Source organism: Lonchura striata, chromosome 34 (genome assembly GCF_050655825.1).
Source record: "Lonchura striata isolate lonStrDom1 chromosome 34, ASM5065582v1, whole genome shotgun sequence".
Taxonomy (NCBI): Eukaryota; Metazoa; Chordata; class Aves; order Passeriformes; family Estrildidae; genus Lonchura; species Lonchura striata.
This window is the reverse complement of record NC_140736.1, coordinates 4,816,018-4,843,937: the sequence shown is the minus strand read 5'-3', so window position 1 is coordinate 4,843,937 and position 27,920 is coordinate 4,816,018. Positions and strand designations below refer to the sequence as shown.

The window sequence follows — 27,920 nt, the reverse complement described above, 5'->3', positions numbered from 1 at the left end:
ACGAGACCCCAGACCCCAAACGGGACCCCAGACCCCAAACGGGACCCCAAACGGGATCCCAAATGGGACCCCAGACCCAAACGGGACCCCAAACCCCAAACAGGACCCCAAACCCCAGACCCCAAACTGGACCCAAACCCCAAACAGGACCCTAAACGGGACCCCAAACGGGACCCCAAACGGGACCCCAGACCCCAGACCCAAACGGGACCCCAGACCCCAGACCCAAACGAGACCCCAGACCCCAAAACCCAGACCCCAAAACCCAGACCCCAAACAGGAACCCAGACCCCAGACGGGACCCCAAACCCCAAACAGGACCCCAGACCCCAAATGGGACCCCAGACCCCAAACTGGACCCCAAACCCCAAACGGGACCCCAAACGAGACCCCAGACCCCAAACGGGACCCCAAACGGGACCCCAAACGGGACCGCAAATGGGACCCCAGACCCCAAACCCCAAACAGGACCCCAGACCCCAAACAGGACCCCAGACCCCAAATGGGACCCCAGACCCCAAACGGGACCCTAAACCCCAGACCCCAAACGGGACTCCAAACCCCAGACCCAAACGGGACCCCAGACCCCAGACCCAAACGAGACCCCAGACCCCAAACGAGACCCCAGACCCCAAACGGGACCCCAGACCCCAAACCCCAAACAGGACCCCAGATCCCAAATGGGACCCCAGACCCCAAACGGGACTCCAAACCCCAGACCCAAACGGGACCCCAGACCCCAAACCCCAAACAGGACCCCAGACACCAAATGGGACCCCAGACCCCAAACGGGACCCCAAACGGGACCCTAAACCCCAGACCCAAACGGGACCCCAAACCGCAGACCCAAACGAGACCCCAGACCCCAAGCGAGACCCCAGACCCCAAACGAGACCCCAGACCCCAAGCCCACCCCCCGCAGCCGCCGCTGGACCTGGCCATGCTGGCCCCCTACATCCCCATGGACGGCGACTTCCAGCTGGGCGGGGCCGAGCCGCGGGGGGGGCGGGGCCAGCGCGGCCCAGGCCACGCCCCCCGCGCCCAGGCCACGCCCCCTCCGCGGCGCCGCGCCCGCAGCTTCCCCGGCCCGGGCCACGCCCCCTCCCGGCCTGGCCACGCCCCCTCCCGCGATGGCCACGCCCCCTCCCGCGATGGCCACGCCCCCTCCCGGCCTGACCACGCCCTCCCGCGCTGGGGCAGCGACCCCGCCCTTGGCCACGCCCACGGCCACGCCCACGGCCACGCCCCGTGGCCACGCCCCGCCAGGAAGAGGTAAAAGGGGCGGGGCCTGGGTGAATTAATGAGGGGCGGGGCTTGGGTGGGCGTGGCCAGGAAGGGTGTGGCGGGGTGTGGGTGTGGCCTAGGAGGGCGTGGTAAAGGGGGCGTGGCTTGGGAGGAAATGCTCTGGGAGTGGCATGGGGGTTGTGGGCGTGGCTTTGGGGGCGTGGCCTTGTTTGGGATGGGGCGTGGCTTGAAGTGGGCGGGGGCTGGGTGGGGCGCGGGTGGGGCGTGGCAAATGAGTTGTGGGCGTGGCTATGGGTTTGTGGGCGTGGCTATGGGTTTGTGGGTGTGGCTATAGATTGTGGGCGTGGCTATAGATTGTGGGCGTGGCTATGGGTTTGTGGGCGTGGCTATGGGTTTGTGGGTGTGGCTATGGGTTGTGGGCGTGGCTATGGGTTTGTGGACATGGCTATGGGGTGTGGGTGTGGCTATGGGTTGTGGGCGTGGCTATGGGTTTGTGGACATGGCTATGGGGTGTGGGTGTGGCTATGGGTTGTGGGCGTGGCTTGTGAGGGTGTGGCACGGTTGTGGGCGTGACTGTGGTTTGTGGACGTGGCTTGTGAGGGTGTGGCACGGTTGTGGGCGTGGCTATGTGGTGTGGGCATGGCTTATGAGGGTGTGGCACGGTTGTGGGCGTGGCTGTGGGGTGGGGGCGTGGCTTTTGAGGGTGTGGCACGATTGTGGGCGTGGCTTGTGAGGGTGTGACGCGGTTGTGGGCGTGGCTGTGGTGTGGGCGTGGCTTGTGAGGGTGTGGCACGGTGTGGGCGTGGCTGTGGTTTGTGGGCGTGGCTTTTGAGGGTGTGGCACGATCGTGGGCGTGGCTTGTGAGGGTGTGGCACGTTTGTGGGCGTGGCTGTGGGTGTGGGCGTGGCCTCTGTGGGCGGGGGGTCGGGGTGGGCGTGGCCTATGTGGGCGTGGTCGGGGTGGGCGTGGCCTATGTGGGAGTGGGCGGTGGGCGTGGCCTGACGCCTCCCCCAGGCCGCGGGAGCCGAGCCCGGAGGACCCCGGGGCCCCCCTGAAACGGGCGGAGCTCGACCCCCAACTGCTGGTACGGGGACGGGGCACTGGGGATACTGGGATGGACTGGGAGGGACTGGGATGGACTGGGGATACTGGGAGGGACTGGGAGGGACTGGGAGGGGTCAGGGGGGCACTGGGGGTATACTGTGAGGGAACTGGGAGGGACTGGGAGGGACTGGGAGGGGTCAGGGGGGCACTAGGAATACTGGGAGGGATTGGGGGGACATTTGGGGGGCACTGGGAGGGGTCAGGGGGCACTGGGAGGGGTCAGGGGGGCACTGGGAATACTGGGAGGGACTGGGGGGGACTGGGGGGACATTGGGGGGACATTGGGGGGGTACTGGGAGGGGTCAGGGGGGCACTGGGGATACTGGGAGGGACTGGGAGGGACTGGGAGGGGTCAGGGGGGCACGGGGGATACTGGGAGGGACTGGGGGGACATTGGGGGGGTACTGGGAGGGTTCTGGGGGACACTGGGGGACCCTGGGGAGGACTGGGAAGGGTCAGGGGGGCACTGGGGGTATACTGGGAGGAACTGGGAGGGACTGGGAGGGTACTGGGAGGGGTCAGGGGGACACTGGGAGCGGTTGGGGTGATACTGGGGGGCACTGGGGGGCACTGGGAGGAACTGGGAGGGGTTTGGGGGGCACTGGGAGGAACTGGGAGGGGTTTGGGGGGCACTGGGGGCAGGGGGGGTGGCACTGTGTCCTGTCCCCATTTGTCACCTCCCCCCCCCCCCAGGGGCTGCTGCTGAGCGGGGACCCCCCAGGACTGAGCCTGGGGCAGGAGCAGCCCCTCGGTGAGGGGGGACCCCAAAAACGGGGGGGGAACCCAAAAAATGGGGAGGGGAGAACAAAAAATGGGGGAGACCCCAAAATTGAGGGGGTGGGGAGAACAAAAAATGGGGGAGACCCCAAAAATTTTGGGGGGAGAACAATAAAATGGCGGGGGGGGAGTAGATCTTAAAAATTGGGGGGGCAGCCCAAAAATAGGGGGGGAGACCCCAAAATTGGGGGGGGAGAACAAAAAATGGGGGGGAACCCAAAAAATGGGGGAGACCCCAAAAAGTTTGGGGGGAGAACAATAAAATGGCGGGGGGAACCCAAAAATGGGGAGTAGATCTTAAAAATTGGGGGGGCAGCCCAAAAATAGGGGGGGAGACACCAAAATTGGGGGGGGGGACCCCAAAAAATGGGGTGGAGATCCTAAAAATTGGGGAGGACCCCAAAAAATGTGGGGGGGGGCGGAGGACTCAAAAATTGGGGGGATATCTTAAAAATTGGGGGGAGCAGCCCAAAAATAGGGGGGAGACACCAAAATTGGGGGGGGGGACCCCAAAAAATGGGGTGGAGATCCTAAAAATTGGGGGCAAACCCAAAAAATAGGGGGAAGGAACCCAAAAATTGGGGGGAGATCTTAAAAATTGGGGGGGCAGCCCGAAAATAGGGGGGGAGACACCAATAATGGGGGGGAGACGCCAAAAATGGGGGAGGGACCCCAAAAATGAGGAGGCGAGACCCCCAAAATTGGTGGGGGGAACAAAAAATGGGGTGGAGATCCTAAAAATTGGGGAGGACCCCAAAAAATGGGGGGGGGAACCCAAAAATGGGAGGGAGACCCCCAAAAAAATGGGGGGATGACCCCAAAAATGGGTGGGGGCCAGACTAAAAATGGGTGGGAGAGCCGAAAAATTGAGGGGGACCCCGAAAATGTGGGGGGGCAACCCAAAAATAGGGTGGGGGCATCCAAAAAAAATGGGTGGACCCCAAGAATAGGGGGGGGACCCTAAAAACGGGGTAGCCCCGAAATATTGGGGGGGGAAGATCCTAAAAATGGGGAGGGAGACCCCCCAAAAAAAGGGGGAGGACACCTTAAAAATGAGGGGGACCCCCAAAAATGGGGGGAGACCCCAAGAGTGAACAGGTCCCAAAATCTGGGGGGGTTTGAGCCAAAAACGGGGGTCCCAAAACCCAAAAAGGACCCAAATTTTGGGGGGGGGTGTGGAAAACTGGGGAGAGCCCAAATTTGGGGAGGGGGATTTGGGGGGGCACCCCAATAATTGCTGTCCCCCCCCCCCAGGGCTCCTGGCTGATGGTCTGACCCTGCCGGGGACCCCCCAAAATCCCGAGGGGGGCGCGGGGGGGGCTCCCTGAGGGGGGGGCTCCCCCCAAAAACCAGCAACGACCCCTCCCCCCCCCGCTTTGGCACCCCAAAATTGGGGCGACCCCCTCCCCAAACCCGCAATTTTTTGGGGGGCTGCACCAAAAGCCATCACCTGACCCCCCCCCCCAAAAAAAAAACCTCCTTGGGGGGGGTCCCCCCCCCCACCGTGGCACCCCCAAATTTACCCAACTCCCCCCCCCCCAAAATCCTCCCCTCAGGGACCCCTCCCCCAATTTATCACCCCCCCCCAAAAAAATCCCGATTTTGGGGACCCCCCCACCCCAAATTTGGTGCTTTTGGGGGTCCCACCCCCCAAATTTGTAGATTTAGGGGTCCCACCCCCCCAGTTTGGTGCTTTTGGGGGTCCCACCCCCCAAATTTGGAGATTTGGGGGTACCACCCCCCCCAATTCGGTGCTTTTGGGGGTCCCACCCCCCAAATTTTGGTGCTTTTGGAGGTCCCACCTCCCAAATTCGGTGCTTTGGGGGTCCCACCCCCCGAAATTTGGTGATTTGGGGGTCCCACCCCCTCAATTTGGTGCTTTTGGGGGTCCCACTCCCCAAATTTGGTGCTTTTGGGGGTCCCACCCCCCAGATTCGGTGCTAAAATCGCCCCTTTTGGGGGGGGGGGCTTTGTTTCCCCTCTCCCCCTCCCCAAATTCGGGACCACCCCCCGAATCCCCCAAAAATCCCCCCAAGACCCCCCAAAAACCCCTCAGGATCCCCCTGGGACCCCCAGGACCCCCCCCAAAATCCCTGCAAGACCCCCGGGAGCCCCTCAGGAGCCCCCCGGGACCCCCAAGACCCCCCCAAATCCCCCCCAAACCTTTTTGACAGCCCCCAAGACCCCCCGAAATCCCCCCCAAATCCCCTGAGACCCCCCAAGACGCCCCCAAATCCCTCCAAACTCTTTTGAGACCCCCAAGACCCCCCAAAATCCCCCTGAGACCCCCCTTGGGACTCTCAAGACCCCCCCAAATCCCCCCCAAATCCCCCTGAGACCCCCCAGGATGCACCCAAATCCCTCCAAACCCTTTTGAGACCCCCAAGACCCCCCAAAATCCCCCTGAGACCCCCCTTGGGACTCTCAAGACCCCCCCAAATCCCCCCCAAATCCACCTGAGACCCCCCAAGACTCCCCCCAAATCCCCCCCAAAGGCCCTCTGGGACCCCCAAGACCCCCCCCATATCCCCCCCAAATCCCTCTGAGACCCCCCCCAAAACCTCCCCAAATCCCCCCCAAACCCATCTGAGACCCCCCAAGGCCTCCCCAAATCCCCCCCAAACCCATCTGAGACCCCCCAAAACCCCCCAAATCCCCCCCAAACCCATCTGAGACCCCCAAGACCCCCTCCAGTTCCCCCCAAAAGCCCCCTGGGACCCCCAAGACCCCCCCAAATCCCCCCCAAACCCCTCTGAGACCCCCCAAGACCTCCCCAAATCCCCCCCAAAAGCCCTCTGGGACCCCCAAGACGCCCCGAAATCCCCCTGGGACCCCTAAGACCCCCCCAAATCCCCCTGGGACCCCCAAGACCCCCCGAAATCCCCCCTCCCGGAGCCGCTGGACCCACACGCACACCGCCCCTCCCCCCTCCCCTCCCCCCCCGCTGCTTTGGGGGGTCCCTGTACGACCCCCCCTCCCCCCCTTCCCCTCCCCCCCCCCCCCGCTGTCCCCTCCCCCACATAAAGCGCTGAAAGCACCGCGGGCTGCGGCTGTCACTGGGCTTGGGGACACTGGGGACATCGGGGACACTGGGGACATTGGGGGACATTGGGGGTGTTGGGGACACTGGGGACATCGGGGACATTGGGGACACTGGGGACATTGGGGGACATTGGGGGTGTTGGGGACACTGGGGACATCGGGGACATTGGGGACATCGGGGACATTGGGGACATCGGGGGACATTGGGAACACTGGGGACACTGGGGACATTGGGGACATTGGGGGATTGGGGACATTGGGGACATTGGGGGACACTGGGGGGATTGGGGACATTGGGGACATTTGGGGACATTGGGGACACTGGGGACATTGGGGACATTGGGGACATTTGGGGACATTGGGGACATTGGGGACATTTGGGGACATTGGGGACACTGGGGACATTTGGGGTGTTGGGGACATTGGGGACATTGGGGACATTGTGGGACATTGGGGACACTGGGGACATTGGGAGGATTGGGGACATTGGGGACACTGGGGTCATGGGGACATTGTGGGGATTTGGGACACTGAGGACATTGGGAACATTTGGGGGATTGGGGACATTTGGGGGATTGGGGACATCGGGGACATTGGGGACATTTGGGGACATTTGGGGCGTTGGGGACACTGGGGACAATGGGGACATTGGGGGATTGGGGACATTTGGGGACATTGGGGACATTGGAGGTTTTGGGGACATTTGGGGACATTGGGGGGATTGGGGACATTGGGGACATTTGGGGGGCTTGGGGACACTGGCGACATTGGGGACATTGGGGACACCTGGGGACATTTGGGATGTTGGGGACATTGGGGACATTTGGGGATTTGGGGGCTTTGGGGACATTTTGGGGAATTGGGGATTTGGGGACACTGGGGGACATTTGGGGGTGTTGGGGACATTGGGGGACATCGGGGACATCATTGGGGGGACACAAGGCAGGGCCCTGGGGACATTTGGGGACTCTCGGGGACACCTGGGGACCCTTGGGGACATTTGGGGACAGCAGGGAACATGGGGGTGATGGGGACATTGGGGACCCTTGGGGACATTTGGGGACCCTCTGGGACACCTGGGGACCCCCGGGGACCCTTGGGGACCCTTGGGGACATTTGGGGACCCTCTGGGACACCTGGGGACCCCCGGGGACCCTTGGGGACATTTGGGGACCCCCGGGGCCACCGCGACCCCCGCCCGCTCCTTCGCCCCCCCCGTTTACGACAGCGCTCCCCCCTCCCACCGCGGTTTTGCGACGGCGGCGCTCGGCGGCCGCGCCCGGCAGCGGCGGCGGCGCTTTGCGGCCCGGCCATGGCGGAGGGAGAGCGGGCGGGGAGCGGCGGCGGCGCCGGCCCCGGGCGGCCCCCGAGCTCCGCCGACCTCCAACGGGCCGAGGAGCTGAAGGCCCGAGCCAACGAGTTCTTCAAAGGTAGCGGCGGGCAACGGCGGGTACCGGGGAGGGAGCCCGGGCGGGGAACGGCGGCGAACGGCGGCTGCCAAATAGGGAGCCATTGGTGGGAATGGGGGCTGCCAGATCGGGAGCCCGTGAGGGGCAGTGCCCGGTAACGGGGCTGCCAGATAGTGATCCATTCGAGGTAATGGGGGCTGCCAGATTGGGAGCCGTGCCGGTTACCGGGGATTAACGGGGGATAACGGGGACTGCCAAATAGGGAGCCATTGGGGGGAATGGGGGCTGCCAGATATGGAGCCACACCGGTTACCGGGGATTAACGGGGGATAACGGGGACTGCCAAATAGGGAGCCATTGGGGGGAATGGGGGCTGCCAGATCGGGAGCCGCTGAGGGCAGTGCCGGGTAACGGGGCTGCCAGATAGTAATCCATTGGCGGTAATGGGGGCTGCCAGATTTGGATCCACGCCGGTTACCGGGGATTAACGGGGGATAACGGGGACTGCCAAATAGGGAGCCATTGGGGGGAATGGGGGCTGCCAGATCGGGAGCCGTGCCGGTTACCGGGGATTAACGGGGGATAACGGGGCTGCCAGATAGTGATCCATTGGAGGTAATGGGGGCTGCCAGATCGGGAGCCGTGCCGGTTACCGGGGATTAACAGGGGATAACTGGGACTGCCAAATAGGGAGCCAAATAGGAATGGGGGCTGCCAGATATGGAGCCACGCCGGTTACCGGGGATTAACGGCGGATAACGGGCCTGCCAGATAGGGCGGCACGGCTGTTAACGGGGGATAACGGGAGCTGCCAGATAGTGATCCATTAGAGGGCAATGAGGGCTGCCAGATAGGGAGCCACCGGTGTTAACGGGGGATAACGGGGGCTGCCAGATAGTGAGCCACAGTGGTTAATGGGGGGCGGGGGGGATCAATGGGGGCTGCCAGATTGGGATCTATGGGGATCAGTGATGGGATCAATGGGGGCTGCCAGGTTGGGATCTGTGGGGATCAGTGATGGGATCAATGGGGATCAGTGATGGGATCAATGGGGGCTGCCAGATTGGGATCTATGGGGATCAGTGATGGGATCAATGGGGATCAATGGGGGCTGCCAGGTTGGGATCTATGGGGATCAGTGATGGGATCAATGGGGATCGATGGGGGCTGCCAGGTTGGGATCTGTGGGGATCAGTGATGGGATCAATGGGGATCGATGGGGGCTGACAGATTGGGATCTGTGGGGATCAGTGATGGGATCAATGGGGATCGATGGGGGCTGACAGATTGGGATCTATGGGGATCAGTGATGGGATCAATGGGGGCTGCCAGATTGGGATCTGTGGGGATCAGTGATGGGATCAATGGGGGCTGCCAGATTGGGATCTGTGGGGATCAGTGATGGGATCAATGGGGGCTGCCAGATTGGGATCTATGGGGATCAGTGATGGGATCAATGGGGATCAATGGGGGCTGCCAGGTTGGGATCTATGGGGATCAGTGATGGGATCAATGGGGGCTGCCAGGTTGGGATCTATGGGGATCAGTGATGGGATCAATGAGGATCAATGGGGGCTGCCAGGTTGGGATCTATGGGGATCAGTGATGGGATCAATGGGGGCTGCCAGATTGGGATCTATGAGGATCAGTGATGGGATCAATGGGGATCGATGGGGGCTGACAGATTGGGATCTATGGGGATCAGTGATGGGATCAATGGGGGCTGCCAGACTGGGATCTATGGGGATCAGTGATGGGATCAATGGGGATCAATGGGGGCTGCCAGGTTGGGATCTATGGGGATCAGTGATGGGATCAATGGGGATCGATGGGGGCTGACAGATTGGGATCTGTGGGGATCAGTGATGGGATCAATGGGGGCTGCCAGACTGGGATCTGTGGGGATCAGTGATGGGATCAATGGGGGCTGCCAGATTGGGATCTATGGGGATCAGTGATGGGATCAATGGGGATCGATGGGGGCTGCCAGGTTGGGATCTATGGGGATCAGTGATGGGATCAATGGGGATCAATGGGGGCTGCCAGGTTGGGATCTATGGGGATCAGTGATGGGATCAATGGGGATCAATGGGGGCTGCCAGGTTGGGATCTATGGGGATCAGTGATGGGATCAATGGGGATCAATGGGGGCTGCCAGATTGGGATCTATGGGGATCAGTGATGGGATCAATGGGGATCAATGGGGGCTGCCAGGTTCGGATCTATGGGGATCAGTGATGGGATCAATGGGGGCTGCCAGATTGGGATCTATGGGGATCAGTGATGGGATCAATGGGGATCGATGGGGGCTGCCAGGTTCGGATCTATGGGGATCAGTGATGGGATCAATGGGGGCTGACAGATTGGGATCTATGGGGATCAGTGATGGGATCAATGGGGATCAATGGGGGCTGCCAGATTGGGATCTATGGGGATCAGTGATGGGATCAATGGGGGCTGCCAGGTTGGGATCTATGGGGATCAGTGATGGGATCAATGGGGATCGATGGGGGCTGCCAGGTTGGGATCTATGGGGATCAGTGATGGGATCAATGGGGATCGATGGGGGCTGCCAGGTTGGGATCTGTTCCTGTTGATCTCCCACCCTTTGGGCTCTGGTCACTCCTCACTCCTTTTCCCCTCCGTCCACCCATGCCTCCCATGTCCCCCACACGCCCCATGCCCCCCACACCCCCCATACCCCCCACACCCCCCATGCCCCCCATGTTCCCCATACCCCCCGTGCCCCCCATACCCCCATGCCCCCCACGCCCCCCATACCCCCCATACCCCCCGTGCCCCCCATACCCCCATGCCCCCCACGCCCCCCATGCCCCCCATGTTCCCCACGCCCCCCATACCCCCCCATACGCCCCATGCCCCCATACCCCCCATACCCCCCGTGCCCCCCACACCCCACATGCCCCCCATACCCCCCACACCCCCCATACCCCCCATGCTCTCCACGCCCCTCACGCCCCCACACCCCCCATACCCCAAGGCCCCCCGTGCCCCCCATACCCCCATACCACCCGTGCCCGCCATACCCCCCATACCCCCCATACCCTCCACGCCCCCCGTGCCCCCCATGCTCTCCACGCCCCTCACGCCCCCCATGCCCCCCATGTCCCCCACACCCCCCACACCCCCCACGCCCCCCGCGCCGTCCCCCCGACGCGGCGGCTGTGTGCGGGCAGGCAAGGACTACGAGCAGGCGGTGAAGCTGTACAGCAGCGCCATCGAGCTGAACCCCGCCAACGCCGTCTACTATGGCAACCGCAGCCTGGCCTACCTGCGCACCGAGTGCTACGGCTACGCCCTGGCCGACGCCACGCGCGCCCTGCAGCTCGACGCCAAGTACGTCAAGGGCTACTACCGCCGGGCGGCCAGCAACATGGCCCTGGGCAAGTTCAAGGCTGCCCTCAGGGATTACGAGATGGTGAGAGCGGGAGGGAGGGATCGCGGTGCTCAGTGGGTCCATCCCGGGGTCAGGGTGTCCATCCTGGGGTCAGGGTGTCCATCCCGGGGTCAGGGTGTCCATCCTGGGGTCAGGAGAGGGCTGGGGACATCCCTAAGGTCAGGGTGTCCATCCTGGGGTCAGGGTGCCCATCCCGGGGTCAGGGTGTCCATCCTGGGGTCAGGGTGGGTGATCTTAGGTCAGTGTGTCCGTCCCGGGGTCAGTGTGTCCATCCCGGGGGTCAGTGTATCCATCCCAGGGGTCAGTGTGTCCATTCCGGGGTCAAGGTGTCCATCCCAGGGTCAGGGTGTCCATCTCGGGGTCAGGGTGTCCATCTCGGGGTCAGGGTGTCCGTCCTGGGGTCAGCGTGTCCATCCCAGCGTCAGGGGAGGGTTCAGGTCATGCTTGAGGTCATTGTGTCCATCCTGGGGCCAGGGTGGGTGATCTCAGGTCATTGTGTCCATCCTGGCGTCAGTGTGTCCATCCCAGGGGTCACTGTGTCCATCCTGGGGTCATTGTGTCCATCCCGGGGGTCAGTGTGTCCATCCCGGGGTCAGGAGAGGGCTGGGGACATCCCTAAGGTCAGGGTGTCCATCCTGGGGTCGGGGTGTCAGGGTGGGTCACCAGCAACATGGCCCTGGGCAAGTTCAAGGCTGCCCTCAGGGATTACGAGATGGTGAGAGCGGGAGGGAGGGATCGCGGTGCTCAGCGGGTCCGTCCCGGGGTCAGGGTGCCCATCCCGGGGTCAGGGTGCCCATCCTGGGGTCAGGGTGGGTGATCTTAGGTCAGTGTGTCCGTCCCGGGGTCAGTGTATCCATCCCAGGGGTCAGTGTGTCCATCCTGGGGTCAAGGTGTCCATCCCAGGGTCAGGGTGTCCATCTCGGGGTCAGGGTGTCCATCCCAGGGTCAGGGTGTCCATCCCAGGGTCAGGGTGTCCATCCTGGGGTCAGCGTGTCCATCCCAGCATCAGGGGAGGGTTCAGGTCATGCTTGAGGTCAGTGTGTCCATCCTGGGGCCAGGGTGGGTGATCTCAGGTCATTGTGTCCATCCTGGGGTCAGTGTGTCCATCCCGGGGGTCAGTGTGTCCATCCTGGGGTCAGGAGAGGGCTGGGGACATCCCTAAGGTCAGGGTGTCCATCCTGGGGTCAGGGTGCCCATCCCGGGGTCAGGGTGCCCATCCCTAAGGTCAGGGTGTCCATCCTGGGGTCGGGGTGTCAGGGTGGGTCACCAGCAACATGGCCCTGGGCAAGTTCAAGGCTGCCCTCAGGGATTACGAGATGGTGAGAGCGGGAGGGAGGGATCGTGGTGCTCCTTGTGTCCATTGTGGGGTCAGCGGCTCCGTCCCAGGGGTCAGGGGAGGGTTCAGGTCATGCTTGAGGTCATTGTGTCCATCCTGGGGCCAGGGTGGGTGATCTCAGGTCATTGTGTCCATCCTGGGGTCAGTGTGTCCATCCCGGGGGTCAGTGTGTCCATCCTGGGGTCAGGAGAGGGCTGGGGACATCCCTAAGGTCACGGTGCCCATCCCGGGGTCAGGGTGTCCATCCTGGGATCAGGGTGTCCATCCCGGGGTCAGGAGAGGGCTGGGGACATCCCTAAGGTCAGGGTGTCCATCCTGGGGTCGGGGTGTCAGGGTGGGTCACCAGCAACATGGCCCTGGGCAAGTTCAAGGCTGCCCTCAGGGATTAGGAGATGGTGAGAGCGGGAGGGAGGGATCGCGGTGCTCAGCGGGTCCGTCCCGGGGTCAGGGTGCCCATCCCGGGGTCAGGGTGCCCATCCTGGGGTCAGGGTGGGTGATCTTAGGTCAGTGTGTCCATCCCGGGGGTCAGTGTATCCATCCCAGGGGTCAGTGTGTCCATCCTGGGGTCAAGGTGTCCATCCCAGGGTCAGGGTGTCCATCTCGGGGTCAGGGTGTCCATCCTGGGGTCAGCGTGTCCATCCCAGCGTCAGGGGAGGGTTCAGGTCATGCCTGAGGTCAGTGTGTCCATCCTGGGGCCAGGGTGGGTGATCTCAGGTCATTGTGTCCATCCCGGGGTCAGTGTGTCCATCCCAGGGTCATTGTGTCCATCCTGGGGTCAGTGTGTCCATCCTGGGGGTCAGTGTATCCATCCCAGGGGTCAGTGTGTCCATCCTGGGGTCAAGGTGTCCATCCCAGGGTCAGGGTGTCCATCTCGTGGTCAGGGTGTCCATCCCAGGGTCAGGGTGTCCATCTCGGGGTCAGGGTGTCCATCCTGGGGTCAGCGTGTCCATCCCAGCGTAAGGGGAGGGTTCAGGTCATGCCTGAGGTCATTGCGTCCATCCTGGGGTCAGGGTGGGTGATCTCAGGTCATTGTGTCCATCCTGGGGTCAGGAGAGGGCTGGGGACATCCCTAAGGTCAGGGTGCCCATCCTGGGGTCAGGGTGTCTGTCCCAGGGTCATTGTGTCCGTCCCGGAGTCAGGGTGTCCATCCCGTGGTCAATGTGGGTGATCTGGGGTCGGGGTCTCAGGGTGGGTCACCAGCAACATGGCCCTGGGCAAGTTCAAGGCTGCCCTCAGGGATTACGAGATGGTGAGAGCGGGAGGGAGGGATCGCGGTGCTCAGCGGGTCCGTCCCGGGGTCAGGGTGGTTGCTCTGGGTTCAGGGTGTCCATCCTGGGGTCAGGAGAGGGCTGGGGACATCCCTAAGGTCAGGGTGTCCATCCTGCGGTCAGGGTGTCCATCCCAGGGTCAGGGTGTCCATCTCGGGGTCAGGGTGTCCATCCTGGGGCCACGGTGGGTGATCTCAGGTCATTGTGTCCATCCTGGCGTCAGTGTGTCCATCCCGGGGGTCACTGTGTCCATCCTGGGGTCAGTGTGTCCATCCCGGGGGTCATTGTGTCCATCCCGGGGGTCAGTGTGTCCATCCTGGGGTCAGGAGAGGGCTGGGGACATCCCTAAGGTCAGGGTGTCCATCCTGGGGTCGGGGTCTCAGGGTGGGTCACCAGCAACATGGCCCTGGGCAAGTTCAAGGCTGCCCTCAGGGATTACGAGATGGTGAGAGCGGGAGGGAGGGATCGCGGTGCTCAGTGGGTCCATTGTGGGGTCAGCGGCTCCGTCCCAGGGGTCAGGGGAGGGTTCAGGTCATGCTTGAGGTCATTGTGTCCATCCTGGGGCCAGGGTGGGTGATCTCAGGTCATTGTGTCCATCCCGGGGTCAGTGTGTCCATCCCAGGGTCATTGTGTCCATCCTGGGGTCAGTGTGTCCATCCTGGGGGTCAGTGTATCCATCCCAGGGGTCAGTGTGTCCATCCTGGGGTCAAGGTGTCCATCCCAGGGTCAGGGTGTCCATCTCGTGGTCAGGGTGTCCATCCCAGGGTCAGGGTGTCCATCTCGGGGTCAGGGTGTCCATCCTGGGGTCAGCGTGTCCATCCCAGCGTAAGGGGAGGGTTCAGGTCATGCCTGAGGTCATTGCGTCCATCCTGGGGTCAGGGTGGGTGATCTCAGGTCGTGTCCATCCTGGGGTCAGTGTGTCCATCCCGGGGGTCAGTGTGTCCATCCTGGGGTCAGGAGAGGGCTGGGGACATCCCTAAGGTCAGGGTGCCCATCCTGGGGTCAGGGTGTCCATCCTGGGATCAGGGTGTCCATCCCGGGGTCAGGAGAGGGCTGGGGACATCCCTAAGGTCAGGGTGTCCATCCTGGGGTCAGGGTGTCCATCCTGGTGTCACTGCGTCCATCCCGGGGTCAGCGTGTCCATCCTGGTGTCAGGGTGGGTGATCTCAGTTCAGTCTGTCCATCCCGGGGTCAGCGTGTCCATCCTGGTGTCAGGGTGTGCTCCCTGAGGTCAGGATTGGTTATGTAGGGTCAGGGTGTCCCCAGCTGTCCCCCCTGTCCCCAGCTGTCCCCAGCCCCTCAGGCCGTGTCCCCGAGTGTCCCCAGCCCCTCAGGCCATGTCCCTAGGCTGTCCCCACGCTGTCCCCAGCTGTGCCCAGGCTGTCCACAGCTGTCCCCAGCCACTCAGGCCGTGTCCCTGAGTGTCCCCAGCCCCTCAGGCCGTGTCCACAGCTGTCCCCAGCCCCTCAGGCCGTGTCCCCAGCCCCTCAGGCCGTGTCCCCGGCCCCTCAGGGCGTGTCCCCGAGTGTCCCCAGCCCCTCAGGCCGTGTCCCTGAATGTCCCCAGCCCCTCAGGCCATGTCCCCAGCTGTCCACAGCTGTCCCCAGCCCCTCTGGCCGTGTCCCTGAATGTCCCCAGCCCCTCAGGCCGTGTCCCCGAGTGTCCCCAGCCCCTCAGGCCGTGTCCCCGGCCCCTCAGGCCGTGTCCCCAAGTGTCCCCAGCCCCTCTCGCCGTGTCCCCAGCTGTCCACAGCTGTCCCCAGCCCCTCAGGCCGTGTCCCCGAGTGTCCCCAGCCCCTCAGGCCGTGTCCCCAGCTGTCCCCAGCTGTCCCCAGCCCCTCAGGCCGTGTCCCCCCTGTCCCCCCGTCCCCGCTGTGCCCAGGTGGTGAAGGTGCGGCCCAACGACAAGGACGCCAAGCTCAAGTTCCAGGAGTGCCACCGCATCGTCAAGCAGAAGGCCTTCGAGAGGGCCATCGCCAGCGACGAGCACAAGCGCTCCGTGGTGGACTCGCTGGACATCGAGAGCATGAGTGAGACCTGGGGGGCACCTTGGGGGGCACCTTGGGGGGCTCAGGGGTCACTTTGGGGGGCTCAGGGGTCATTTTGGGGGGCTCAGGGGTCACTTTGGGGGCCTGAAAGGTCACTTTGGGGGGCTCAGGGGTCATTTTGGGGGGCTCGGGGGGCACTTTGGGGGGCTGAGAGGTCACTTTGGGGGGCTCGGGGGGCACTTTGGGGGGCTTGGGGAATCCTTTGAGGGGCTGAGAGGTCACTTTGGGGGCCTGAAAGGTCACTTTGGGGGGCTCAGGGGCACTTTGGGGGGCTCGGGGGGCACTTTGGGGGGCTCGGGGGGCACTTTGGGGGGCTCGGGGAGCACTTTGGGGAGCTTGGGGAATACTTTGAGGGGCTCAGGGGTCACTTTGGGGGCCTGAAAGGTCACTTTGGGGGGCTCAGGGGTCACTTTGGGGGGCTCGGGGGGCACTTTGGGGGGCTCAGGGGTCACTTTGGGGGGCTCGGGGAGCACTTTGGGGAGCTTGGGGAATACTTTGAGGGGCTCAGGGGTCACTTTGGGGGGCTCGGGGGGCACTTTGGGGGGCTGAGAGGTCACTTTGGGGGGCTGAGAGGTCACTTCGGGGGGCTCGGGGGGCACTTTGGGGGGCTGAGAGGTCACTTTGGGGGGCTTGGGGAATACTTTGAGAGGCTCAGGGGTCACTTTGGGGGCCTGAAAGGTCACTTTGGGGGACTCAGGGGTCACTTTGGAGATTCAGGGGGCACTTTGGGGGGCTCAGGGGTCACTTTTGGGGGCTCAGGGGCACTTTAGGGGCTCAGGAGTCACTTTGGGGGGCTCAGGAGGCACTTTGGGGGCTCAGGAGTCACTTCGGGGGACTCAGGGGTCACTTTGGAGATTCAGGGGGCACTTTGGGGGGCTCAGGGGTCACTTTTGGGGGCTCAGCGGCACTTTAGGGGCTCAGGAGTCACTTTGGGGGGCTCAGGGGTCACTTTGGGGGGCTCGGGGGGCACTTTGGGGGGCTCAGGGGTCACTTTGGGGGGCTCGGGGAGCACTTTGGGGAGCTTGGGGAATACTTTGAGGGGCTCAGGGGTCACTTTGGGGGGCTCGGGGGGCACTTTGGGGGGCTGAGAGGTCACTTTGGGGGGCTGAGAGGTCACTTCGGGGGGCTCGGGGGGCACTTTGGGGGGCTGAGAGGTCACTTTGGGGGGCTTGGGGAATACTTTGAGAGGCTCAGGGGTCACTTTGGGGGCCTGAAAGGTCACTTTGGGGGACTCAGGGGTCACTTTGGAGATTCAGGGGGCACTTTGGGGGGCTCAGGGGTCACTTTTGGGGGCTCAGGGGCACTTTAGGGGCTCAGGAGTCACTTTGGGGGGCTCAGGAGGCACTTTGGGGGCTCAGGAGTCACTTCGGGGGACTCAGGGGTCACTTTGGAGATTCAGGGGGCACTTTGGGGGGCTCAGGGGTCACTTTTGGGGGCTCAGCGGCACTTTAGGGGCTCAGGAGTCACTTTGGGGGGCTCAGGAGGCACTTTGGGGGCTCAGGAGTCACTTTGGGGGGCTCAGGGGTCACTTTGGGGATTCAGGGGGCACTTTGGGGGGCTCATGGGTCACTTTGGGGGGCTTAGGGGCACTTTAGGGGCTCAGGAGTCACTTTGGGGGGCTCGGGTCACTTTTGGGGGCTGAGAGGTCACTTTGGGGGGCTCATGGGTCACTTTGGGGGGCTTAGGGGCACTTTAGGGGCTCAGGAGTCACTTTGGGGGGCTCAGGCGTCACTTTTGGGGGCTGAGAGGTCACTTTGGGGGGCTCATGGGTCACTTTGGGGGGGCTCAGGGGCACTTTGGGGAGCTTGGGGAATACTTTGGGGGGCTCCGGGGTCACTTTAGGAGGCTCAGGGGTCACTTTGGGGGGCTGAGAGGTCACTTTGGGGGGCTCAGGGGTCACTTTGAGGGGCTCAGGGGTCTCTTTGGGGGGCTGAGAGGTCACTTTGGGGGGTTCAGGGGTCACTTTGGGGGGCTCGGGGGGCACTTTGGGGGGGCTCCTGGGTCCTCACAAGGGTTCCTGGGGGGTTCATGGGGTTCCCTGGGAGAGTCTGGAGTCTCCAGGAGGGTTCCTGGGAGGGTTTTGGGGTTCCACGAGGGTCTCTGGGTGGGTTTTGGGGTCCCTTGAGCTTCCCACGTGGGTTTTGGTGTCACCTGAGGGACCCACGAGGCTCTGGAGGTGCCCAGCTGAGCTTTTGTCCCCTCTGGAGTTCTCGGGGTCCCCACCACGAGGGTCCCCACACCAGGCCCAGCACCCCTGGGGCACCTGGGGGGCCGTGTCCCCTCTGTCCCCAATGTCCCCATGCTGTCCCCACACTGTCCCCACTGTCCCCAATGTCCCCACACTGTCCCCTCTGTTCCCATGCTGTCCCTGCTGTCACCGCTGTCCCCACACTGTCCCCACACTGTCCCCACCCTGTCACCCCGCTGTCCCCACTGTCACTCCACTGTCCCCACCCTGTCACCCCACTGTCCCAACACTGTCCCCACGCTGTCCCCACGCTGTCCCTGCTGTCCCCACATTGTCCTCTCTGTCCCCACGTTGTCACCCCACTGTCCCCACGCTGTCCCCACCCTGTCACCCCTTTGTCCCCGCAGCCATCGAGGACGAGTACAGCGGCCCCAAGCTGGAGGACGGCAAGGTGACCTTGGCCTTCATGAAGGACCTGATGCAGTGGTACAAGGACCAGAAGAAGCTCCACAGGAAATGTGCCTACCAGGTACCCCAAAACCCCCCAAAACCCCCCAAAACCCCCCACAACGTCCCCACGTGTCCCCACGTGTCCCCACGTGTCCCGCAGATCCTGGTGCAGGTGAAGGAGGTGCTGGCCAAGCTGCCCACCCTGGTGGAGACCACCTTGAAAGAGGTGGGTGGGTCCCCCCGGCCGGGCTCGGGGCGCCCTCGGGGGTGTCCCCGCGTGCCGGCGCGGTGACACCGGTGCCGCCGCGTGTCCCCCGGCAGACGGAGAAGGTGACGGTGTGCGGGGACACCCACGGCCAGTTCTACGACCTGCTGAACATCTTCGAGCTCAACGGGCTCCCCTCCGAGGCCAACCCTTACGTATCCGCGCCTGGGGGGGAGTCCCTGGGGTGGGGTGGGGTGGGGTGGGGTGGGGTGGCACGGGGTCGGGGTGGCGGGGGGACACGCTGGGGACACCCTGGGGAGGGGTCGTTGTCCTCAGCTGGTGACAGATTTTCAACGGGGACTTCGTGGACCGCGGCTCCTTCTCGGTCGAGGTCATCCTGACGCTCTTCGGCTTCAAGCTGCTCTACCCCGAGCACTTCCACCTGCTCCGAGGTAGTCCCAGGGTCTGGGGGGCGAGGTCGGAGCCCCCCCGGCTGGGGTGGGAGGGTGGTGTCCCCACGGCTGTCCCCTGGTGTCCCCAGTTGTCCCCTGGTGTCCCCAGTTGTCTTCTGGATCACTATCTGGCAGCACTTGTTGTATGGGGTGGGTCGCTTTCTGGCAGATTTGGTAAAAAGGGGAGGGTTTGTCACCGTCCTGTCCCTGTCCCCTTGGGGTTGGGGACATCCATGTCCCCTTGGGGTTGGGGACATCCCTGTCCCCTTGGCATTGATGCCATCCCTGTCCCTTGGAGTTGGGGATATCCCTTGGGGTTGGGGACATCCATGTCCCCTTGGCATTGATGCCATCCCTGTCCCTTGGAGTTGGGGACATCCCTTGGGGTTGGGGACATCCCTGTCCCCTTGGGGGAGCTGACATCCCTGTCCCTTGGGGTTGGGGACATCCCTGTCCCCTTGGGGTTGGGGACATCCCTGTCCCTTGGGGTTGGGGACATCCCTGTCCCCTTGGGGGAGCTGACATCCCTGTCCCATTGAGGTTGGGGACATCCCTGTCACTTGGGGTGGGGACATTCCTGTCCCATTGGGGTTGGGGACATCCCTGTCCCCAGGCAGTGTCCCCAGGGGTGGCAGTTGTCCCCAGCAGTGGTAGTCGTCCCTGGGCAGTGTTCCCAGCCCCGGCAGTGTCCCCAGGGGTGGCAGTTGTCCCCAGCAGTGGCAGTGTCCATGGGCAGTGTTCCCAACCCTGGGCAGTGTCCCCAGCCCTGGCAGTGTCCCCAGGAGTGTCAGTTGTCCCCAGCAGTGGCAATTGTCCCTGGGCAGTGTCCCCAGCCCCGGGCAGTGTCCCCAGCAGTGTCTGTGTCCCCGGGCAGTGTCCCCAGCCCTGGGCAGTGTCCCCAGCCCTGGGCAGTGTCCCCAGGAGTGGCAGTGTCCATGGGCAGTGTCCCCAGCCCTGGCAGTGTCCCCAGCCCTGGGCAGTGTCCCTGGCAGTGGCAGTGTCCATGGGCAGTGTCCCCAGCCCCGGCAGTGTCCCCAGGAGTGGCAGTGTCCCCGGGCAGTGTCCCCAGCCCCGGGCAGTGTCCCTGGCAGTGGCAGTGTCCCCGGGCAGTGTCCCCAGCCCCGGCAGTGTCCTGGCAGTGGCAGTGTCCCCGGGCAGTGTCCCCAACCCTGGGCAGTGTCCCCAGCCCCGGCAGTGTCCCCAGGAGTGGCAGTGTCCATGGGCAGTGTCCCCAGCCCCGGGCAGTGTCCCCAGGAGTGTCAGTTGTCCCCAGCAGTGGCAATTGTCCCTGGGCAGTGTCCCCAGCTCCAGGCAGTGTCCCCAGCCCCGGCAGTGTCCCCGGCAGTGGCACTGTCCCCGTGTCCCCTCAGGGAACCACGAGACGGACAACATGAACCAGATCTACGGCTTCGAGGGCGAGGTGAAGGCCAAGTACACGGCGCAGATGTTCGCCCTCTTCAGCGAGGTCTTCGAGTGGCTGCCCCTGGCCCAGTGCATCAATGGCAAAGTGCTGGTGAGGGACACCCAGGGGACACCCAGGGGACACCCAGGGGACACTGCCACCCGGCTCAGCATCTGGCAGCTTTCATTGACAGGGATGGATCCCTGTTTGGCAGCTACGGGAAAATGGGGGGCTTTGACTCCTCCCACCACACCCCATTCGGGTCCCCTCGGGGTTTGGGGTGTCCCTGTCCCCTCAGGTTTGGGTTGTCCCTGTCCCCTCAGGTTTGGGGTGTCCCCATCCTCATGGGGTGATCCCCATAACTGGGAGGGTTTGGGGTGTCCCTGTCCCCTCAGGTTTGGGGTGTCCCTGTCCCCTCAGGTTTGGGGTGTCCCCATCCTCATGGGGTGATCCCCATAACTGGGAGGGTTTGGGGTGTCCCTGTCCCTTTGGGGTTTTGGGGATCCCTGGAAGGGTTTGGGGTGTCCCTGTCCCTTTGGGGTTTTGGGGACCCCTGAAAGGGTTTGGGGTGTCCCTGTTCCCTTTGGCTTGGGATGTCCCTGTCCCTTTGGGGTTTTGGGGATCCCTGGAAGGGTTTGGGGTGCCCCTGTCCCTGTGGGGTTTTGGGGATCCCTGAAAGGGTTTGGGGTGCCCCTGTCCCTGTGGGGTTTTGGGGATCCCTGAAAGGGTTTGGGGTGCCCCTGTCCCCTTTGGCTTGGGGTGTCCCTGTCCCTTTGGGGTTTTGGGGACCCCTGGAAGGGTTTGGGGTGCCCCTGTCCCTGTGGGGTTTTGGGGATCCCTGGAAGGGTTTGGGGTGTCCCTGTCCCTTTGGGGTTTTGGGGACCCCTGAAAGGGTTTGGGGTGTCCCTGTTCCCTTTGGCTTGGGGTGTCCCTGTCCCTTTGGGGTTTTGGGGACCCCTGGAAGGGTTTGGGGTGTCCCTGTCCCCTTGGGGTTTTGGGGATCCTGGAAGGGTTTGGGGTGTCCCTGTTCCCTTTGGCTTGGGGTGTCCCTGTCCCTTTGGGGTTTTGGGGATCCCTGGAAGGGTTTGGGGTGTCCCTGTCCCTTTGGGGTTTTGGGGATCCCTGAAAGGGTTTGGGGTGTCCCTGTCCCTTTGGGGTTTTGGGGATCCCTGGAAGGGTTTGGGGTGTCCCTGTCCCCTTTGGGGTTTGGGGGTGTCCCTGTCACAATTTTGGGGGGTTCCTTCCCTCCTCAGTGTCGTGGGGGTGCGTTGTCACCCCCTCAGTGTCAGGGTGGGCGATGTCCCCTGAGTCCCCGCTGTCCCTGAGTCCCCCTGTCCCCCAATGTCCCCCAGTGTCCCCCCTGTCCCCGCTGTCCCCCCAATGTCCCCCCGCGTGTCCCCCCCAGATCATGCACGGGGGGCTCTTCAGCGAGGACGGGGTGACCCTCGATGACATCCGCAAGATCGAGCGGAACCGGCAGCCCCCAGACTCAGGTGGGACGGGGACCCCCCCGAGGTGTCCCCAGGGTGTCCCCGAGGTGTCCCCGAGGTGTCCCCAGGGCGAGGGGCTGGGCTGTGACCCCCCTGTGTCCCCCCAGGGCCGATGTGTGACCTGCTCTGGTCGGACCCCCAGCCCCAGGTGAGCTGTGACCCCCCCGGGGATGTCCCCTGCCCTGTCCCCATGTCCTGTCCCCATGTCCTGGGGGTGTCCCCATGTCCTGGAGATGTCCCCTGCCCTGTCCCCATGTCCTGTCCCCATGTCCTGGGGGTGCCCCCATGTCCTGGAGATGTCCCCTGCCCTGTCCCCATGTCCTGGGGGTGTCCCCATGTCCTGGAGATGTCCCCTACCTGTCCCCATGTCCTGTCCCCATGTCCTGGGGCTGTCCCCATGTCCTGGGGGTGTCCCCTGCCCTGTCCCCATGTCCTGGAGATGTCCCCTGCCCTGTGCCCATGTCCTGTCCCCATGTCCTGGGGGTGTCCCCATGTCCTGGAGATGTCCCCTGCCCTGTCCCCATGTCCTGGGGGTGCCCCCATGTCCTGGGGATGTCCCCTGTCCTGTCCCCATGTCCTGGAGATGTCCCCTACCCTCTCCCCATGTCCTGTGCCCATGTCCTGGGGGTGTCCCCATGTCCTGGTGACATTCTCCATTCTCCTAATGTCCCCAATCCCCCCTGATGTCCCCAATGTCCCCAACATCCCCGATGTCCCCAGAACGGCCGGTCGGTCAGCAAGCGGGGGGTCAGCTGCCAGTTTGGCCCCGATGTCACCAAGCGCTTCCTGGAGCGGAACCACCTGGAGCTGATCATCCGCAGCCACGAGGTCAAGCCCGAGGGCTACGAGGTGGCCCACGATGGCCGCTGCGTCACCGTCTTCTCCGCCCCCAACTACTGGTGAGGGACAGCTCGGGGACACCGCTGGGGACACCGCTGGTGGCCCTGGCTTTGTCCCCTGCGTCGCCTCGGTTCTGTGTCCCCAAGCCCGGTGTCACCTGAGCTGAAATGTCCCTTTGGTTTGGTCCCCAGTGTCCCCTGTACCTCATTGTCCCCTCAGTCTTGTCCCCAGTGTCCCCTGAGCCACGTTGGCCACTTGGCCTGGTGTCCCCAGTGTCCCCTGAGCTGAAATGTCCCCAAGCCCGGTGTCCCCTGAGCCACCTTGTCCCCAAGCCTGGTGTCCCCTGAGCACCTTGTCCCCTTGGTTTTGTCCCCAGGTGTCCCCTGAGCCACCTTGTCCCCAAGCCCGGTGTCCCCTGAGCACCTTGTCCCCTTGGTTTTGTCCCCAGGTGTCCCCTGAGCCACCTTGTCCCCAAGCCCGGTGTCCCCTGAGCACCTTGTCCCCTTGGTTTTGTCCCCAGTGTCCCCTGAGCCACCTTGTCCCCAAGCCCGGTGTCCCCTGAGCACCTTGTCCCCTTGGTTTTGTCCCCAGTGTCCCCTGAGCCACCTTGTCCCCAAGCCCGGTGTCCCCCGAGCCACCTTGTCCCCTCAGTCCTGTCCCCACAATGTCCCCTCAGTCCTGTGTCCAATGTCCCCTGTACCTCATTGTCGCCAAGTGTCCCAGATGTCCCCAGGTGTCCTCAAGTATCCCCAAATGTCCCCAAGTGTCCCAAATGTCCCCAAGTATCCCCAAATGTCCCCAAGGGTCCCAGATGTCCCCAGGTGTCCTCAAGTATCCCCAAATGTCCCCAAGTATCCCCAAGTGTCCCAAGTGTCCCCATCCCTGGTGGTCCCCAGCCACAGTGGCCCACGGGGGTTGTCCTGCAGTGTCCCCAAGTGTCCCCAAATGTCCCCAAGTGTCCCCAAATGTCCCCTGCAGTGACCAGATGGGCAACAAGGGCTCCTACATCCACCTGCGGGGCAGCGACCTCCGCCCCGACTTCCACCAGTTCACAGCAGTGGTGAGTCTGGGGGCTCTGGGACCCCCAAATCCCACCCGGGGACCCCCAAATCCCACCCGGGGACCCCAAAAATCCAACTGAGGGACTCCCAAATCCCACCTGGGGACCCCAAATCCCACCCACGGACCCCCAAATCCCACCCAGGGAACCCAAATCCCACCCGGGGACCCCAAAATCCCACCCGGGGACCCCCAAATCCCACCCGGGGACCCCCAAATCCCACCCAGGGAACCCAAAATCCCACCCGGGGTCCCCCAAATCCCACCCAGGGAACCCAAAATCCCACCCGGGGTCCCCCAAATCCCACCCAGGGAACCCAAAATCCCACCCGGGGAACCCAAAATCCCACCCACAGACCCCCAAGTCCCACCCAGGGAACCCAGATCCCACCCAGGGAACCCAAAATCCCACCCACGGACCCCCAAATCCCACCCAGGGAACCCAAATCCCACCCGGGGACCCCAAATCCCACCCAGGGAACCCAAATCCCACCCAGGGAACCCAAAATCCCACCCGGGGACCCCCAAATCCCACCCAGGGAACCCAAAATCCCACCCGGGGACCCCCCAAATCCCACCCGGGGAACCCAAAATCCCACACAAGGACCCAAATCCCACCCAGGGTTCCCAAAATCCAACCCAGGGAACCCCAAAAACCCTGAGGGTCTCAAATTTATGGCGGGGGTGTCCCCAGGGATTATTTGTGGGGGGGATTCTCGAGGGGTCTCATTCCTTATGGGGGGGCCCCAGGGGTTATTTGGGGGGAGTTTTTTGGGGGTCTCATCCTTTTGTGGTGGTCCCCGGGGGTTATTTGGGGGGATCTTGGGGGTCCCAGGGATTATTTTTGGGGGGTTTCTTGGGGGGGTCTCATTCTTTATGGGGGGGTCCCCAGGGGTTGTTTGGGGGGGGTTTGGGGGGTGGGTCTCATCTTTCTGTGGGGGCTCCCAGGGATTTTTGAGGAGGGGTCTTGGGGGTCTCATCCTTTTGGGGGGCCCCTTTTACATCTCCCCTTTCTGGGACCACCTCAGGAGCTTTTGGGGTGCTCAGGCTCTGTCCTGGCTGTTAATTTGTGGTGGGGGGATCCCCCCAAACCCCCCCCCCCCACCCTGAAGCCCCCCATTTTTCTCCCCAGCCTCACCCCAACGTCAAGCCCATGATGTACGCGAACACCCTCCTGCAGCTGGGCATGATGTGACCCCCACCCCACCCCCAGCCCCCCCAAAAAATCAACCCCGCCCCCCCCCCAGCACCCCCCAAAACCCAGCACCCCCCAGGGGGGTTTTAATATATTGGAAGATTGTATTTATTCCCCTCCCCCCCTCCCCAGTGCTCCCAGTGCTCCCAGTTTGGGGCAGGAGGGGCTGGGGGCGGCACCTCCCGGGGTGGGGGTGGGCTGGGGGGGGGGTCAGGGGGGAGATCCTGGAAATTTTGGGGGGGGGGAGTTCCCCTCTGCTGGCACTGCCCCTCCCCTCCCCCCCAAAAAAATCCCCAAAATGAGCAATAGGTGCAAAGAGGAGGAGGGGGGAGGGGAGAGGGGGGGGTCCCGTGCCGCCCCTCCCCCTCCTCTCCCCCCAATCCCCCCCGCCGTGCGGTTTTACCATCTCTGTAATTAATTAATCACGTTCAATAAAGTTAATTAAAAGTGGCTTTGTTAAGGGCCGCCGGTAGGGGGCGCTGCGGTGGCGGTCGCCATGGAAACCCCCCCCCGCGTTGTTGCCATGGCGACGGGGATGGAGGGCGGGGACCCCGTTTGGGGACCCCAAATCCTCCCTGGGGACCCCCAAACCTCACCCAGGACCCCCAAATCCTCCCTGGGGACCCCCAAACCTCACCCAGGGACCCCCAAATCCTCCCTGGGGACCCCCAAACCTCACCCAGGGACCCCCAAATCCTCCCTGGGGACCCCCAAACCTCACCCAGGACCCCCAAATCCTCCATGGGGACCCCCAAATCATCCCTGGGCACCCCCAGACTTCACCCAGGGACCCCCAAATCCTCCCTGGGGACCCCCAGACCTCCCCCAGGGACCCCCCTCAGCCCTGGGACCCCCAAATCTTCCCTCCTGGAGACCCCCAACTCAATTCAGAGAGCCTCAAGTCCCACATGGAGCCCTCCCGACACCTCCAGAAGTTTCTTGAGTCCCCCCAAATTCAGTTTGTGGTTTTTGGGGGGCTCAGAGGGGTCACTGGGGGGGCCTGGGCCAGTCTGAGCCTCTCCCAGTTTGGCGCTGGGACCAGTTCAGTGGCAGAGCGACGATCCCGCCGGTCCTGCCAATCAGCGCGGCTCAGCCAATAGGAGCGCGGAGCGCCTCCGTCTGTCGCGCCCCTCAGCCAATAGGAGCGCGGAGCGCCTCCGCTGGTCCCGCCCCCCACCGGGAGCGTCGGACGGGTCCGAAACCCGAAATCACTTCGGAATGAGCCAAAATCTCCTTGAAAGGATCCAAATCTCCTTGAAAGGATTCAAAATCCCCTTGAGAGGCTCCAAAATCCCCTCAAAATGATCCGAAATCCCCTCAAAGGGCTCCAAACCCACTTGAAAAGATCCGAAATGCCCTTGAAAGGATCCCAAACCCCTTGAAGAGGATCCTAAATTCCCTCAAAGAGGATCTCAAACCCCCTTGAGAGGATCCTAAACCCTCCTGAAAGAATCCCAAATCCCCTTAGGATCCCAAATCCCATTGAGAGGATCCAAAATCGCCTCAAAGGGCTCCAAATACCCTTAAAAGGATCCAAATCCCCTTGAGAAGATCCCAAATCTCCTTGAGAGGATTCATAATCTCCATGAAAGGATCCAAAGCTCCTTGAAATGATCCCAAATCCCCTTGAGAGGATCCCAAATCCCCTTGAAATGATCCAAAATCCCCTTGAAATGATCCAAAATCCCCTTGAAAGGATCCCAAATCCCCATGAGAGGATTCATAATCTCCATGAAAGGATCCAAAGCTCCTTGAAATGATCCCAAATCCCCATTAGAGGATCCCAAATCCCCTTGAAATGATCCAAAATCCCCTTGAAATGATCCAAAATCCCATTGAAAGGATCCCAAATCGCCATGAGAGGATTCATAATCTCCATGAAAGGATGCAAAGCTCCTTGAAATGATCCCAAATCCCCTTGAGAGGATCCCAAATCCCCTTGAAATGATCCCAAATCCCCTTGAAATGATCCAAAATCCCATTGAAAGGATCTCAAATCTCCTTGAGAGGATCCCAAATGCCCTCGGGGGGGGTCTGAAGCCCACTGGGATGAGCCTGAAGCCCCTTTGGGGGGGTCTGAAGCCCCCACAGCCCCCACAGCCCCCACAGCCCCTATAGCCCCTATAGCCCCTATAGCCCCCACACCCCCTATAGCCCCCATAGCCCCCATAGCCCCTATAGCCCCTATAGCCCCTATAGCCCCCACAGCCCCCACAGCCCCTATAGCCCCCACAGCCCCCACAGCCCCTATAGCCCCCACAGCCCCTATAGCCCCCACAGCCCCTATAGCCCCCATAGCCCCTATAGCCCCCACAGCCCCTATAGCCCCCATAGCCCCCACAGCCCCCACAGCCCCTATAGCCCCTATAGCCCCTATAGCCCCCATAGCCCCCACAGCCCCCACAGCCCCTATAGCCCCCATAGCCCCCACAGCCCCTATAGCCCCCACAGCCCCTATAGCCCCTATAGCCCCTATAGCCCCTATAGCCCCCACAGCCCCCACAGCCCCTATAGCCCCCACAGCCCCCATAGCCCCTATAGCCCCCATAGCCCCCATAGCCCCTATAGCCCCCATAGCCCCATAGCCCCTATAGCCCCCACAGCCCCCATAGCCCCATTAGCCCCCATAGCCCCTATATCCCCCATAGCCCCTATAGCCCCTATAGCCCCCACAGCCCCTATAGCCCCTATAGCCCCCACAGCCCCTATAGCCCCCACAGCCCCTATAGCCCCTATAGCCCCCACAGCCCCTATAGCCCCTATAGCCCCTATAGCCCCTATAGACCCTATAGCCCCTATAGCCCCTATAGCCCCTATAGCCCCCATAGCCCCTATAGCCCCCACAGCCCCCATAGCCCCTATAGCCCCTATAGCCCCCACAGCCCCTATAGCCCCTATAGCCCCCAAGCCCCTATAGCCCCCACAGCCCCTATAGCCCCTATAGCCCCCACAGCCCCTATAGCCCCCACAGCCCCCACAGCCCCCATAGCCCC

At 63.1% G+C, this 27,920-nt stretch overlaps 2 protein-coding genes across 2 annotated transcripts; both read left to right on the top strand.

The window, feature by feature from the left end:
* Positions 1 to 375: 375 nt before the first annotated feature.
* LOC146764412 (uncharacterized) lies at positions 376 to 4,652 on the top strand. The gene is made up of 4 exons (XM_085564715.1): positions 376 to 1,272; positions 2,260 to 2,329; positions 3,043 to 3,100; positions 4,381 to 4,652. The coding sequence occupies exons 1-4, from the start codon at positions 503 to 505 to the stop codon at positions 4,452 to 4,454; spliced, it is 972 nt and encodes a 323-aa protein (XP_085420841.1). The 5' UTR covers positions 376 to 502; the 3' UTR covers positions 4,455 to 4,652.
* A 2,787-nt stretch (positions 4,653 to 7,439) lies between these two features.
* PPP5C (protein phosphatase 5 catalytic subunit) lies at positions 7,440 to 25,377 on the top strand. Its single transcript, XM_085564701.1, has 13 exons — positions 7,440 to 7,598; positions 10,775 to 11,016; positions 15,481 to 15,628; positions 18,242 to 18,363; positions 18,445 to 18,510; positions 18,606 to 18,704; positions 18,836 to 18,941; positions 20,312 to 20,454; positions 21,749 to 21,836; positions 21,941 to 21,981; positions 22,554 to 22,732; positions 23,652 to 23,733; positions 24,865 to 25,377. Exons 1-13 carry the CDS (start codon positions 7,481 to 7,483, stop codon positions 24,925 to 24,927), a joined length of 1,497 nt encoding a protein of 498 aa, XP_085420827.1. The 5' UTR covers positions 7,440 to 7,480; the 3' UTR covers positions 24,928 to 25,377.
* Positions 25,378 to 27,920: the final 2,543 nt, after the last annotated feature.

Coding starts and splice junctions, on each gene's coding strand:
- LOC146764412 (XM_085564715.1), top strand. CDS start 503: ATGGGACCCCAGACCCCAAACGGGACCCTAAACCCCAGACCCCAAACG. Junction 1,273..2,259: donor CCACGCCCCGCCAGGAAGAG/GTAAAAGGGGCG, acceptor CGCCTCCCCCAG/GCCGCGGGAGCCGAGCCCGG. Junction 2,330..3,042: donor AGCTCGACCCCCAACTGCTG/GTACGGGGACGG, acceptor CCCCCCCCCCAG/GGGCTGCTGCTGAGCGGGGA.
- PPP5C (XM_085564701.1), top strand. CDS start 7,481: ATGGCGGAGGGAGAGCGGGCGGGGAGCGGCGGCGGCGCCGGCCCCGGG. Junction 18,511..18,605: donor TGGAGACCACCTTGAAAGAG/GTGGGTGGGTCC, acceptor GTCCCCCGGCAG/ACGGAGAAGGTGACGGTGTG. Junction 18,942..20,311: donor GCACTTCCACCTGCTCCGAG/GTAGTCCCAGGG, acceptor GTGTCCCCTCAG/GGAACCACGAGACGGACAAC.